Here is a 14,818-nt window from a genome sequence, read left to right as displayed (position 1 = left end):
AAATGCTTATTGATTACAAAGATGGCCAGCTTTAGGGTCAAGAAGACCTGGGTTTTCACATGCTTCTTCCCCTACCTCAATAAAAATATAGGTAACAGGAACTAGACATATAAAAATCAGAAGATTAAAAAACAAAAACAAAACAACATTGTCTGACATCAAGGAGATTATGTTTAAAGGCTCTATTTTTTTTTAACAAAAAGCAAAAAATAACCTTTATTCTCACATCTCTCATCATCCTTCAAAAGAAATATAAAACCACATATTTTTCCACTTAGCTTCACAATACCCCCTCAGAATTCAGTTATACGTATATATACACACACACATTCTGTGGAGGGAAAATATGTATACTTCTTAACTAATTGAGTAAGCAGGAAGGAAAGCTTAGATAATTGTTCACTTTGCAACTAGGAAGCAATAAATCTTTGTAGACCTGGAAATGCCAGATTTCCAATTCAAGGGTTTTTCTATTAGGTCAATGACTCTTAAATTTATTTATCCTGGGATACCCCAATTATCATGCCATTCATATCTTCTTCTATATTCCCATTCTCCTCTTTCCCTCAAGAAAGATAAAAAATTCCTTGAATAAGACCTATAGTCTGACCTTAGGGCACCATCACCAGATAACTGCTTCTGTTCACTCTCAGAGGCTGAAATCTCTCTAAGAATCAAACATATCTGGTTGTTGTTGTTTAATTATTTTCCAGTAATGTCCAACTGTGTGACCCATTTGGAATTTTCTTGATGAAGATACTGGAGTAGTTTGCCATTTCCTTCTCCAGTTCTTTTTACAGATGAGGAAATTGAGGCAAGTAGATCATACAGCTGGTAAATGTTTGGGACCAGATTCGAACTCAGAAAGATGAATCTTCCTGATTCCAAGCCTGGAATTCTATACATTGTGCCACCTACTCACATTTATGAACATATTTAAAGAACCACCAATGGGAAGGAAGCTAATTCACCCCTTTCATGCATGTAATAATCTGCCACCACTGTGAAACTTTGGAGTTTGGTGAACTACAGTATCTGTAAATCCCTTAAAATTTCCAATCATATTTTCCTTCTGATTTTGATTTTATTTGTTTTTTTTTTTCTGTGTGTATTTCAGATAAGAATGAGGTTCAAGTTATGCCCACTCCTTTAATCCCTTCCTCCACATTTCTATATTCTTCTTCTTTCAAAATCTAATTAAAATAACTCTACTCACTGGAAATTGAATGGATGCTCATCACTTGGAAGAATGGCTGGGTAAATTGTGGTATATGAATGTTATGGAATATTATTGTTCTGTGAGAAATGACCAGCAGGATGATTTCAGAAAGACCTGGAGAGACTTACATGAACTGATGCTGAGTGAAATAGCAGATCCAGGAGATTATTATACATTTCAACAACAATACTGTATGAGGATGTATTCTGATGGAAGTGGATTTCTTCGACAAAGGACCTAACTCAGTTTCAATTGATCGACAAGGGACAGAAGCAGCTACACCCAAAGAAAGAACACTGGGAAATGAGTGTAAACTATTTGCATTTTTGTTTTTCTTACCAGGTTATTTTTACCTTTCTGAATTCGATTTTTCTTGTGCAATAAGAGAACTAACTGTATGATTCTGCACATATATATTGTATTTAAGATATACTTTAACATGTTTAACATTATGAAACTTCCTGCCATCTAGGGGAGGGAGTGGAGGAAAGGAGGGGAAAAGTTGGAACAGAAGTGATTGAAAGGGACAATGTTGAAAAATTACTCATGCATATATGTTCTGTCAATAAAAAGCTGTAAAAAAATAAAAAATAATAATTTCTACTCCTTCCTCCTTGTTTCTTCCCTGCTACATTTCTTTTTTCTTTCTTTCTTCTTTTTCTAATCTTAAAGTTATAGAAATAGAAAATTAAAATTACCTTTCCCCAAGGTTCTCTGCTTGTCCTTTATTACCCTCCTAAAGAAATTAGGGTTCATAAGAGCCTCTAGTCTCTTCTCCTGTTAAAATGCAAGTGATTGGTCACTGTTTAACCCCTTCCAGTTGCTTGTGTATTTACTTTTCTAGATTTCTCTCATTTTGTAATTTTGTATCAAAATTTCTACTAAATCTGGTCTTTTCATCATCCTGAAAGGGCTCATTATATTTCAAGATTTTTCTTTTTTCTTTTTTTTTAACCCTAAAGACTAAATATAATCTTAAAGGACTAGTCTTTTTGTAGGCTCTTTTGCTCTCTCAAAAAATATATTACAAGATTTCATCTCCTTAAAAGTATTAGCTGTCCAATGTTTTGATCATTTGCGATATTTCCCATTGACCTAGAATTTCTGGATTTGGTTTATGATATTTCAGGGAAATTTTATTTTGGGTTATCTTTCATGAGAAAGCTAGTGGATTCTTGCCATTTCCATTCTGTCTCTGTCTCTTTCTGTCTGTCTGTCTCTGACTTTATGTCTCTTGGGTCTCCTCAGCAGTCATTCATAGGCCAGATCTCACTACTGATCAGCATGAGAACTTTGACCTGCTCTGACTTCTTCTTCCTTAAGCAACTTGGTGTTCTCTCCCCTCCTCTGCCAGATTGCTAGAGACTCAACATAATGTTATCATCTTTAGCACAGACACTTCATTAACTTTAACCCCTATGTCACAAAATTACTAAACTCAAGTCATCTATCAGTCTCAGTCTTCCCAGTTGCAGGCATTAGGGGCATTAACCACCACACCTGGGTTTAATAGATTTGTGTTGTTTCTTTTATAATTTTTAAAAATATGTAACCAGGTTTTCTATTTGGTCATGTAGAGAGTCCAATAAGTCTTAAATTTTCTCTTTTGATTTTTTTTTTTTAGCAATTCTACCAATTGTAGACTCCATTCTTTCCCTTTGGATGAGATGAGATAATCAGGCACTGATGGGTCCTTACTTTGATTATCTGAGGTCCTACTATTCATTATACATGCCCTGATACATCTCTACTCAGAATACCAAAAGGTTTAAGACTCCCCTGGATCATTTACATTTAGAGGGCTAGTCAGTTTTCAGAATCGTCTGGAATCTCAGGTCAGATTATTGCAGACTTTCAGCCCTGGACTTTTCCAGTCAGAACATTATAATTCCTGGCTCTGGTTATAGAGAATGATCAGGGCCCCATTAGTCTCTGATTCTCTTACACCCTCTTTCTCCAAGCACTAAGGTCTCTCTACTCCTTACATGAGTACAGTAGATCTTGAGGTCCTCTGAAGTACTTTGAGTCAGAGTACATCAACTCTTGTATCCCCTGGGTCTTGAATAACAGGAGTTATGTTATGGTCAGAGTGTTCAGAGCACTGTAGGTCTCTGAGTACCCTAACTACTTCCTCATTTTAACCTCCTTCTTCCCAGTTTGGAATGTTGCAGGTTCCAAAGACCTCTGCACCTTCTATGGTCCAAGTGTTGGCAGATATTTTATCTGAGATGCTGTTTCTTTTGAGCTTATTCTGGCATTCCTGGTGGAGCAATCCCACAGTCTTCTGGCTTTCTTTTTGTCAAGTTTTGGACTGAGTAAAGCACTTACTGCAGCTTCCCTTTGGATTTATTGATCAGTATTCTGTTTGGTGTTATTTTAAAATCTTTTCTTGAGTATCTGCTGAAAACACTCTACAGAGTGGCTCCTCTATAACTTTCCATACCATCATCTTAACTGGAAACATATTTCTTTTAAAAGAAGAAAGACTCATCTTATTGGAAAATTTGATATCATTATATCTGGGGGAAAAGGAATTTATGAGATATTCTCTCTGAGGACTCTCTGAAGGATTGGGCATATGTTGGCAGCCACATGGCATAGTGAATAGAGCACTGGGCCTCAAGAAAGGCCCTAATTTTAAATCCAGCCTCAGTCATTTTTTCTCTGTATTGCATTGGACAAGTCACATAACCTTTTTCTGTTTTAGTTTTCTCATTTGTAATATGAGAATAATAATAGCACCCACCTCCCAGGGTTGTTGTAAGGATCAAATGAGATGATTGTAAAGTGTTTAGCACAATGGCCGGCATATAGTAGGTATTCTAAATGTTAACTATTATATGAACCAGAGTGATTCTGTTTGCAAGTTTTTCCCCATATGTAATATTATTGTGTAATCTCTTATAGTCAAGACTGTATCTGTTCAAGACTTCTGCTTATCATATACAGCTAGTCCATGGTAAAAACTCTTGAGGATGCTATCTGTCTTAAATCCCTAGTCACCTCACAATTCAATTCAACAAATATTTGTTGAGTACCTACTGTGTACAAAGCACTTTCCTACGCCCTAGTAGTGCTAGAAAGTTTAGACTTCTATGTTCATAAAACCTATGACATAATAGGAATATAAAAAATATACACGCAAATAATTAGAACACACATTATTAAATAGTATAGTGTAAGTACATTATAAAGTTACAAAAGAAAGTAATATATGAAGTTTTAAAAGAAAGATCATTACCACCTCAGAAACATCAGAGAAAGCCTCAAAAAGAAGTGCTATCTGAATTGGGTTTCAAACAAATGGAGGACATTGTAGGCACAAAGAATGGCATAAATAAAGGTATAGAGGCAAAAAACACAAAATATATTTTGAGAGTTAGAAAACAGTTCAGTTTGACTATGACTATGGTATAAATTCTATGGAAGCCTTCAACTTTTTCTTTGGGTCCATACCCAGTTCCCACTCACTGTTCCTCCATTGTCTTTTGGAGTAGAGATTATTGTAAAGATCAGGGCACCATGCTTCTGATTTCCCATGTGCCCAAGAGGAAGCTCAGAACAAACTCTGGCAAAAGAATATCTCTCTCCAAAACAAAATTTGTATAGCCAAGATATAGATCAGTCCACCTCTTGGCAGATGGACTGGCATAAGAGATATTAGAATACCACATAGCTGACCCTCATCCTTGCCACTTTAGTAAGTTCTGTCCATATAGGCTCTTTTTAGTTTTTTGTTTGGTAGGATTAATTTTTTATTCATTAGAGTCTGATGCCATGCCATACCTTAAGTGAATTAGAGGGAACATTTCTTGTGTGTAGTATTCTCACAACTCATGATATAACTAAAGTAAACATTATAATCTCTATTTTACAGATAAGGAAATAGAGTCTCAGAAAGGTTGAAAGGGACTTCCTCTTGGTCATACAGCTAGGAAATGTCAGAGCTAGGGAATTCTTTCAACTATTTTTTTTTCTCTATCCATCTCTCTCAGTGGTTCTCAAAGTGTGATCTAGAGATTCCTGGAGATCTCTGAAACTCTTTCAGAAAGTCTTCAAATTTAAAGTTAGTTTTTATTTCTAGCATGGTAAATATCTACTAATATTACCCACATTGAAAAAAGATCTCTCTGAACAGATCCTCAATAATTTTTAATAGTATAAAGATTATGAGAACAAAAGTTTGAGAATCAGTGCTCTAAGCCTACCTAAAACAATACAATATTCCACTGAATCTGTTCTCTTTCCAGCTCTAAAAGGAAGGGCCTTCCTTTTAGCTCCACTTGGTTTTCCCCACTCGACTTAAAGCTTCCTGCCAGTCTCTCTCCTAGCAATGTGCAGGCTAATCTAGCTGTGAGAGTAAAGGTTTGGGAGTAATATCAATAATGCGGTGAAATCATGCAAAGGAACAGACCACTGCTGAGAGCCACAAAGTAGTTGGGCAGAGGCAGGATCATGCCCACAAGGAATTGAGAGTTATTTTTACCACAGACAAATTACAATACACAAAAGCCTTCCATAGAAATTTGAAAGTTGATTGCTTATTTTTCTTGAGAGCTGAATGATGTTTCTTCATATTAGAACATCTTTTGCAGTCCATAATTACAGCCTGTATAGACCCAATAGATACATAAAGACTTCAGAAGTTAATATTAGGAAGATAGGAAATGAACCTCTGATTTCAGTGATACAAAGAAGGTAAGAAAACTCCCTCCAGAAATGCAGGTGATTTATAAATTTAGGATTTTACACTCCTAAAGGATTGAGAAATTTGCCAGAGTCATATAGAGTTTGTATATATCAGAAGCATGACTTGAACTCTGGGCCTGGAGGCAATGAGATCTGAATTCAAATGTGGTCTCAGACACTTACTACTTGTGTGATCCTGGACAAGTCACTTAAACCTGTTTACCTCAGTTTCCTTATTTGTAAAATGGGCTAAAGAAAGAGATGTTAAACCACTCCATTATCTTTTTCAAGAGAACTGCAAATAGGGTCATGAAGAGTTGAGCATGACTAAGTAGCAGTGTTTTCAAAGGATTTTTATCCAGAACAATCTTGTGAGTTAGGCTATTAGAAATAAAAGCACAGTTGTCACCCCTTAGATGAGTTATTAGCTTTGTGGTTTCCCCAAAATAGCCATTCTTGCCTCCTACCTAAAATCAGCACCTGGTTGGAGGTGAAGGAGTAAAGTTGGAAGAGTGGAACAAAGTGCCTGAACTTCTTTTTGATTATGCCTGACTAAATTCCAAAATCAAATAAATATGCTTTGTGTTTTAAGCTTATTCCTTGGTTAGTATTCTCTTTTCAATTTTTTTAATCTTTCAAATCATAAATACATTTAAAAATTCATCTGTCCCTCTCATGGTCTCAAACTATTAAATAAACTATGAATAAGATTTTTGAATACATATCTTAATACATATCTCCATAGCCTGTAAAAAATAAGTTCTCACACAAGTCATGTTCAAAAATGTGTGTTTTTCTGTATTTTGGCTTATCATTGCATTGATCAGAGCTATAAAATCTTTCAAAGGTTATTTTTTTCCTCTCTATAATATTTCTATTATTGTATGAATTGTTCTCCTAGTCCTGATCACTTCACTCTGCTTCAGTTCATAAAAATCTTCCAAGTTATTTCTGAAATTATTCATCTCATCATTTCTTATGACATAAAAATATTCCATTATATTTATATAACATGATTTATTTAGTCATTCCTCAATAGAATACCCTCTTAGTTTCCAAATTGGGGCTACCTTGCTAGCGTTCTCTATTCCTCATCTCTTCTCCATTAGTGTGGCTGATTAAGAGTTGATTATACTCTTTAAAAACACCCCCACAAATCTGTGATAGTTAATTATGGAGTTAAGAAGCAGGAATTGAGGTTTGTCAAAGGTTTCCAAAAGTACTTTTGTTAATAGCTTCTGATGCAGAATCTAATGCTTTGTTCCATCATTTCAGTCATGTCTTACTCTTTGTGACCCCAGATGGGATTTTCTTGGCAAGGATACTGGAGTGGTTTGTTGTTTCCTTTCATTTTACAAATAAAGAAACTGCAACAAACAGGGAGAAGTGACTTGCCCAGAATCACACAGCTAGCATGTCTGAGGCCACATTTGAACTCAATTCTTCCTAAATCTAGGCCAGAATTCTATCAACTGTGCCATCTATCTGCCCCATCTAATGCTAAAGATGTCTTTACAAAATAGAAATAAATTACACATCATTAATTGTTATACATAGTTAATCTGAATATTATAGGAAATGGGCAACAATCTTCAATCCTTATTTTCTCCTTTAGCAAAAAAGATAATGGACTAAACTACAATGGAAGCCTTCAAAGGATGAACCCTGAGACTGAGAGAGACAGGCAAGATATAGACTTTCATCCAAAGTGCCAACTTGGAACCCTCAAGTCTCATCCCAAAGCAAACATCATATTTGAGGATAATGGAGATATTGAATCATTTCATCATCCAACTTATGTCTCTTGTAAAAAGATAACTGTTTTTTAAACAATTTGTCAGCTATGTGTTGTATATAGCTGCTTCTCAAGTATAAATATAATGTCACTCCAGAAAATGTTTGTAAATGGTCTTAGAGATAAAATACGAAATGGGAAATTTGTTTTTCTAGGGTTGCACTAAAGGTTCCATTTTCTCTATGAATTTCTAGGTGAAATTATGACTGCAATACAAGGGATTTACATAAGATGTCAAGAATTATTTAATAATAATAGCTAGTATTTTATACACATGTACTTATAAATATTTATATACAACATATATTTATAAATTTAAGTTTTGCAAAACAATTTACAAATTATTATTGCATTCTAATATTACAACCATTCTCGGAAGTAGGTGATATTATCTCCATTTTACAGATGAGGAAATTGAGGCAGAGAGAAATTAAATGACATAGTCTGGGCATATGGAATGGTTATGACTTCAGAAAATTAAGAAGGTGAGCAGTTTTTCTATGGCAATATAATGGAGTGCTATTGTGTTTCTGAAGCAGGGGGATAGACAGCATGATCTCTGAAGATTCCTTCCAGGCCATTTGGTGGTAATATAATTAAGATCATCAGATAAGAGATTTAAAACTAGAAGGGACTTTAGAGGTTAATGCTCTCAATTTACAGATGGGGAAACTGAGAACCCAATAGATGAGAGCTGCTCAAACTCATCCTAATTAGAAGCAACACTGGAATGGAATTCCAAATAGAAATTGATGTAGGACTTAGAGCTGCAATGGAGCCTAGAGCCTATCCAGCTCTCCTCATTTTTTCAAATAAGAAATCTGAGGCCCAGGGAAGTAAAATAAATTGCCTAAGGATTGTGGTTAGTAAAATAAATTGCCTAAGCATTGTGGTTTGTAAGCTGCAGAATCAAGATCTGACACATTATCTATCCTATATATACATAATATTCTTTCTTATGTAAGTATGTATCATTCCTCTGCTCATTGGCTCATTGGTTTCCAGTTGTAAAATTCAGACATTTTAACCTGGCATCCAAGATTCTCCATCAAATATTAACCATCTTCCCAGTTTGATTCCAGTCACATATTTGGTGTTCCATTCTGAATGGATCATTCTGTCCAGTGCTTTTGCAATTCTGCACTGTCATGCTGTGCCTTACACCTGGAATTTCCTCTATCTCTAGGTGTTCTCAATTCCTATGAATTCCCAAAATTCTAATTCCAATCCACCTCACCCAAAAATCAATCTGCAGGGTTGATGATGACCATCTCCAATAAACCAGACACTTCACTTTGCTTTGCAAAGTGGATGGTACAGTGGATAAATTATTGGAATTAGAATCAGAAAGATTTTTCTTTGAAACAGCTTCAAATACTAATAATTAGCTCTATGGCCCTGGTCAAGTCACTGTTTCAATTTCCTCATCTGTTAAATGGGGATAATGATAGCATTTACCACACCAAGTTATTATGAGAGTCAAATGAGAGAACATATGTAAAGTGCTTTATGAACTTTAACTTGCTTATGTAAATGGTAGTTATAGTGCTTACCTCAAATTATAATTATTTAAGTAATTTTTTACCCATTCTAGGCTGCAAACCCCTAACACCAAGGAGGTCTTATCTCAGTTCTGTGTCTGCTCCAGAACTGAGCATACCTTAATAAACATGGGTTAAATAACTATGAAAAACTAGGCTATTTTGATCATTCCAATGATCCAAGGCAATTCCAAATTAAAAAATGCCATCCACCTAAGAAAGAAATGAGGAACTCATACAAATTGAAACATATTTTCTTTCACTTTGTCTTATTCTCCTACTCCTATTCCCAAATATGGCTAATATGTAAATATGCTTTGAGTGACTTCATATATGTAACCGTTATTATAGTTCTTGAATTTTCAATAGATAAGGAAAGAATAGAGGGAGGGAAGGAAGAAGGCAATTTGGGATGACTGAAAATTTTTTAAAAGCTAAACTTTTAATATTTTAATATGATAAAATGCATAAAGGTTAAAATAAAACAAACATTGATTAAATTGAATGAACTGAATTACTTCAGAAGTCTTGAGATATTTTCATGAACTCAAAAATGGAGGCAGAAAGCAAAATTAAGCTAACTCATTTTTCTCTTTCTTCCTTCTCCAAGGTCATAAATTAACTGAAGCAGCAAGGTATCCTAAGAGAAAGCCAGAAGGTGGTATGCATTAAGCCAGCCAAACTATCAATCACCACTTCTGTCATCACCTCCCTTCAGATTGAGATGGAGAAAGCCCAGGACCCTGAGCCTAAGAATCCTGGGAATAGTTTGGTCACTATACTATCAGCCCCACTTGCAGCTTGGGACTCCAAATCATCATTAAGGAGAATGATCCCTAAGAAAAATAAATCCACCTTCCCTCCCACCACCAATACTAGGAACTAACCAGCTGCCATTGATGAGAAGATAAGTCCAAGAACCTTGGGAATAGCAGCCATGTCCTCCCTTCCCTCTGAAGAGTGAAGAAAAATAAAATTCTCATCACCCAAATAAAGTTCTCATCTTGGCATTGTCAAATGGCTTAACATCATAAATGGATATGGTTTTATCTCTGGGAATAACAATAAACAAGATGTATTGCCATCTGCTTTCCCACTGCACCCTAAGGACCATGGAATCTTTCTATCTGATTGCATCTGAAACTCATCTATGTATTGTCTCCCTCCGTCCTTGAGAGAAAGGGCTACTGTCTTGAGAGAGAATTTAGCATAGTGCTTTGCATATAGTAAGCTCTCAATGGATGCTTTTTCATTATATCCTTTAATCCCCAGTTTTTTAAACTGTGGTTCATGACCACATATAGAGTTTTGTAACTGAATATTGGGGTTGCAAAATTATGATTTATTATCAGTAAATGTTTGATTTGTATACCTATTTTATATTTCTACATATCCAGGGTTGCATAAAATTTCTAGGGCAAAAAAGTGTCACAACTGGAAAAATTTTTAAGAAATCTTGTTTTAATCATCATATAGGTTGCTCCCAGACAAACTCTAGATCCCTTTGGGCTCCAAATCTGTGATCCCATGATCCTCTAGATTCTAGAGTAGAGAATGATCATTTGTGGATATTTGTGGGAGAAGGGAATAGGGAAGAAGATACACGTTTTTTCTTCTTAGGAAATACTAATAATTCACATTTCTCTAGTGCTTTAAGGTTTATATGGAACTTTTCTTATGGAAACTCTATAAGGTAGGCAGTGTAAATATTGTTATCCTCATCTTATAGTTGTTCAGTGGGTGATTTACTTATGACCATATAGCTAGGAATTGAGCCTAGATTTTCTGATAGATCTTTGAATGTGTGTGTGTTTCCCACCATGCTCTATTGATGTCATGTTTTCTGTAGGAAGATATCATTAGTGATCATAGGGATGGAGGATGCTGCCCCATAATACCATCAGTCTAACTCAAATCTCCCTGATAGCAGATTCTCTCTCACTGGCTTCAGAAGCAGATCCTCTTACTTGCATGTCCTTCCTGGCAATGAAGCCTTTGCCCTCTGTGTCACAGGTCTGGAAGAACTCCTGAGCTTTCTTCAACATGTCCAGCTGGCCTGGGTCTTGTCCTCTTGTCCCACTCCACTGCATGTCCTCCAGAAAATTGGGAGTGGTCTCATTCCCCTGAAGTGCAAGTGTGGCTTTCCCGGATCCTCGAACTACTCTCTTTTCAGGAGTAGCCATCAGATCACCATCCATGGTCCAGATCTGCTCCTGGACCTGAATGAAAAAAGACAAGAAAAAGTGAACTGAGAGGTAAAGGGGTGGAGGAGGTAAGGAGGGAAGACTGAGAGAGGATGAGAATGAAGAACAGAGGTTCCCCAACATCTCTTAACAACCATTTCTCTAGCTCAGAAAAGGGAGAAGAAAAAAAATGACTTAAAAGTTTCTACCATGTTATCTTATAAAACTAGAGTATCCAATCGAAGGGGGAAGGAAGAAATAGTATAATAATGAAAAGCTATTTCATATTGAAAGGTAGATGAAATGTCCTACTCCCAAATCTACTCACAAATCCAAATGAATCCTTCCTCAAAAGGTTCATAAACTAAAAGCAGGAAGGAAACTTGGAAAACATTCAATCCAATTTTCTTCTTTCACATATAGGTAGTGAAGAGCAATGAAGTTCTTCCAAAGCTATGAAGAGCAGGAACTACTGAATCTCAAGATGGGAGTGTTACTCACCCTGGAGGAGCTAGTACCTCTACTGTGGACAAGCCTTTTACTTCCATGAAGGATGCTTTACTTTATAAAGGTAGTTATATAGGTCAGGGGAGAGAGAGGCCTGAGGTCAAGAAGACCCTTCTGGCCTCAGATATTTACTAGCTGTGTGACCCTGGAAAAGTCATTTAATCCTGTTTACCTCAGTTTCCTCAAAGTAAAAAAGAGAATAATAATAGCAATCACCTCCCAAGGTTGTTGTGAGGATCAAATGAAATATTTATAAAATGCTTAGTACGGTACCTGCTATAGAGTAAGAGCTTAATAAATGATTGTTTCTTTCCTTTCATGAAGAATAGCTTTTCCATTTCAGTGGTAATATCTCCCCCATGCATCAATTGCTTAATTAACACTTTTTTCCTTGCTGTAGTCAGTGCTTTAATCTCAGAATCTAGAAACATCAGAAAATGTCGTTCTCAAAAACTGAAGCAAACGAAAATCAGCAAATAATGAATCAGATTAGCTGACCCTAAAAGTCACCCAGTTTAAGAGGTAATTTATAAGTGAGCTGCTGATGAGATTAGGTTAGAATGATAAAATGGAAGAAATGGAAGGGAGATTATCTAATTACTTGTTGTTGTTGAACCACAACAACAATCTCAAGAAAGTATAAAATAACAAGAAATCCCAGAACTGTTCAAAAGACAAATGAAATCCATAAGTCAAGAAAACAGGAAGGAAGAAATATTAGAATTGATAGCTTTCAAAGCAGAACAAGGAAAAAAAAAAAAAAACAATTAGGCTGGTTCCAGTTCACCTGACCAAAAAAAATGGAAATTTTCTCCAGTCTCAATTCATAAAATCAAGAAGTCTAACAGAGTAAAAACCTTATGAATTAACCATGGGAAATGCGATACAGAATGATAACCCTGAATCAAAGAATGAAACCTCAGTATTCCTTCCCCATAAGCTTCCACTTTCTGTCAAGGAGTATTGGTCATATTTACCAACAGTTTTCTGGGACATACTGAGGAATTTTTCTTCTGCTTAAGAATGAAAATAGTATTATAATTAAAGGATAATTTAAAGGAAATGAAGTATTAATATTAAAAGAACACATGACTTCTCTAAAAGAAAAACAAAGATAGGATGTATAGAGACAGTTGTTGTTCATTCAATTTTTCACTTGTATCTGACTCTGACCACATTTAGAATTTTTGTTGCAAAGATACTGAACCAGGCTGCCATTTCCTTCTCCAAATCATTTTACAGATGAGGAAACTGAGACAAATAAGGTTAAATGATTTGTCCAGAGTCACACAAGGAGTACAGTCTGAAGCTAGCTTTGAACTAGTGAAGGTGAGTCTTCCTGATTTCAAGCCTAGTACTCTATCCACATCACTTAGTTGATTCTTGTTCTTGCTGTACAGAAAATATAACAACTCAATACCTGTTATAAAAAAAATCTCCCCAGAATATAAAAGAATTATATTCTTTTGAATACAAAAAACTAAGTATTAGTAGAAAGAATCCATAAATCACCTCTAGAAATGATAGACTTCTCTGTTTCAAACATATATATATATATTATGTGTTAAATTTTAAAATTCCAATGACAAAAAAATTCTATAAGCAATAACAAGAAAGACCTTTAAATGTACAGGAAAGAAAATTTGAATAACAATTATGAACCTAGAGAAAACCTCAGAAAGATATGAAATAGTATATAAATATCCCTTCCACATGTTGACTTTCTCATACATAGTTTCAATATATGCAGGACAGCATAAAATATTAAATGGAAATTTTGTAGAAGCTTCAGACAACACACAAAGGCCAGCAGATAACACAAAAAGGTATAGAAATTCAGAAATGAATAATATGTGTACAATATTATATAATATCAACCTAAATTTTATAAGGCACTATAAACATCCCAAAAATGAAAAAGAAAAAAATCAGACTTCTTTGGTACAAAGAAAGAGCCAAAAAATTATACATAAAGTTTCCACACTTTTAACTCCATCAATGTGGAAAGGAATAACTGCATTATGAAAAGCAAAGGGATTCAAGATATAATCTAAAATGACATATGCTCCAAACAAGATTCTAATCACTAATGAAACCACTAAAGTACTAGAAACAGTCCTAAAAACCAACAAAAATAAAATATTCTAAAACCTGAGTTTTGAGCACATTATTATACTTGTAAATACCTCAGCCAACAAATACAAAATAAGGTAATTAAGTACAACCACCAAAGAAAGTACAAGTAGCAAAACAAATTATTCCATTTCTTAGAAACTATTAGAAAAATGGAATGCTAGGGACATCTATGTGAACTTATTTAAAAAAAAAGAAGCAGATACAAAAGAAGTACTTTTTAAGAAATTATAAGACAAAGATCAAAGATAAATGTAAAGAAAGAGAAAATGTGATAATGGGAGAATCAGGCCTGAAATATCAAGAACTAACTCAGGAAACACCTCTTCTCAGTGAGTCAGTGTATTTTGTAAGACTAATTTGTAGAATGGGAGAATTTATAAAGTGTGAGAGGTGAAGAAGACAGTTGATTTCCAAGGTAAACAATAAAGGGAACATAACTTCTATAGTAAGAAAAGAACAAGAAAATGAAAATGAAGTTTACAATATAAACGCTTTACAATATAAAAATGAACAAGGTGAAAACACAAATTCAAAATTAATAAAAAATAAATTTTCATTTATAATGTATAGTTATATAAAAAAACCTAATGTATAGTTATATGAAAAAATATGAAAAAAGTAACAGAAATAAAGGGTTATCTGTGAATATATAAAATTCTGAGATTAACACAACATCAAAAAGAGGTCTGAAATAATCTAATTTCAGAAAAGGGATTTAGACTAATTGGAATGCAACTATCAAAGAAAA

The 14,818-nt window shown here is 34.7% G+C and overlaps 1 protein-coding gene across 1 annotated transcript in view; it reads right to left on the bottom strand.

Annotated features, from left to right (window-relative positions):
• CRACR2A (calcium release activated channel regulator 2A) overlaps positions 1-14,818 on the bottom strand; it is a 219,174-nt gene that overhangs the window by 147,156 nt on the left and 57,200 nt on the right. The window contains exon 2 of the mRNA XM_051963345.1: positions 11,212-11,463. Within this exon, the coding sequence (XP_051819305.1) occupies positions 11,212-11,442 (231 nt within the window). The 5' untranslated portion in view covers positions 11,443-11,463. The remainder of the gene's footprint in view (positions 1-11,211; positions 11,464-14,818) is intronic.

The sequence above is a fragment of the Antechinus flavipes genome, chromosome 5 (assembly GCF_016432865.1).
Source record: "Antechinus flavipes isolate AdamAnt ecotype Samford, QLD, Australia chromosome 5, AdamAnt_v2, whole genome shotgun sequence".
Lineage (NCBI taxonomy): Eukaryota > Metazoa > Chordata > Mammalia > Dasyuromorphia > Dasyuridae > Antechinus > Antechinus flavipes.
The sequence above is the reverse complement of the archived record's forward strand: the minus strand, read 5'-3'. Positions and strand labels throughout refer to the sequence as shown.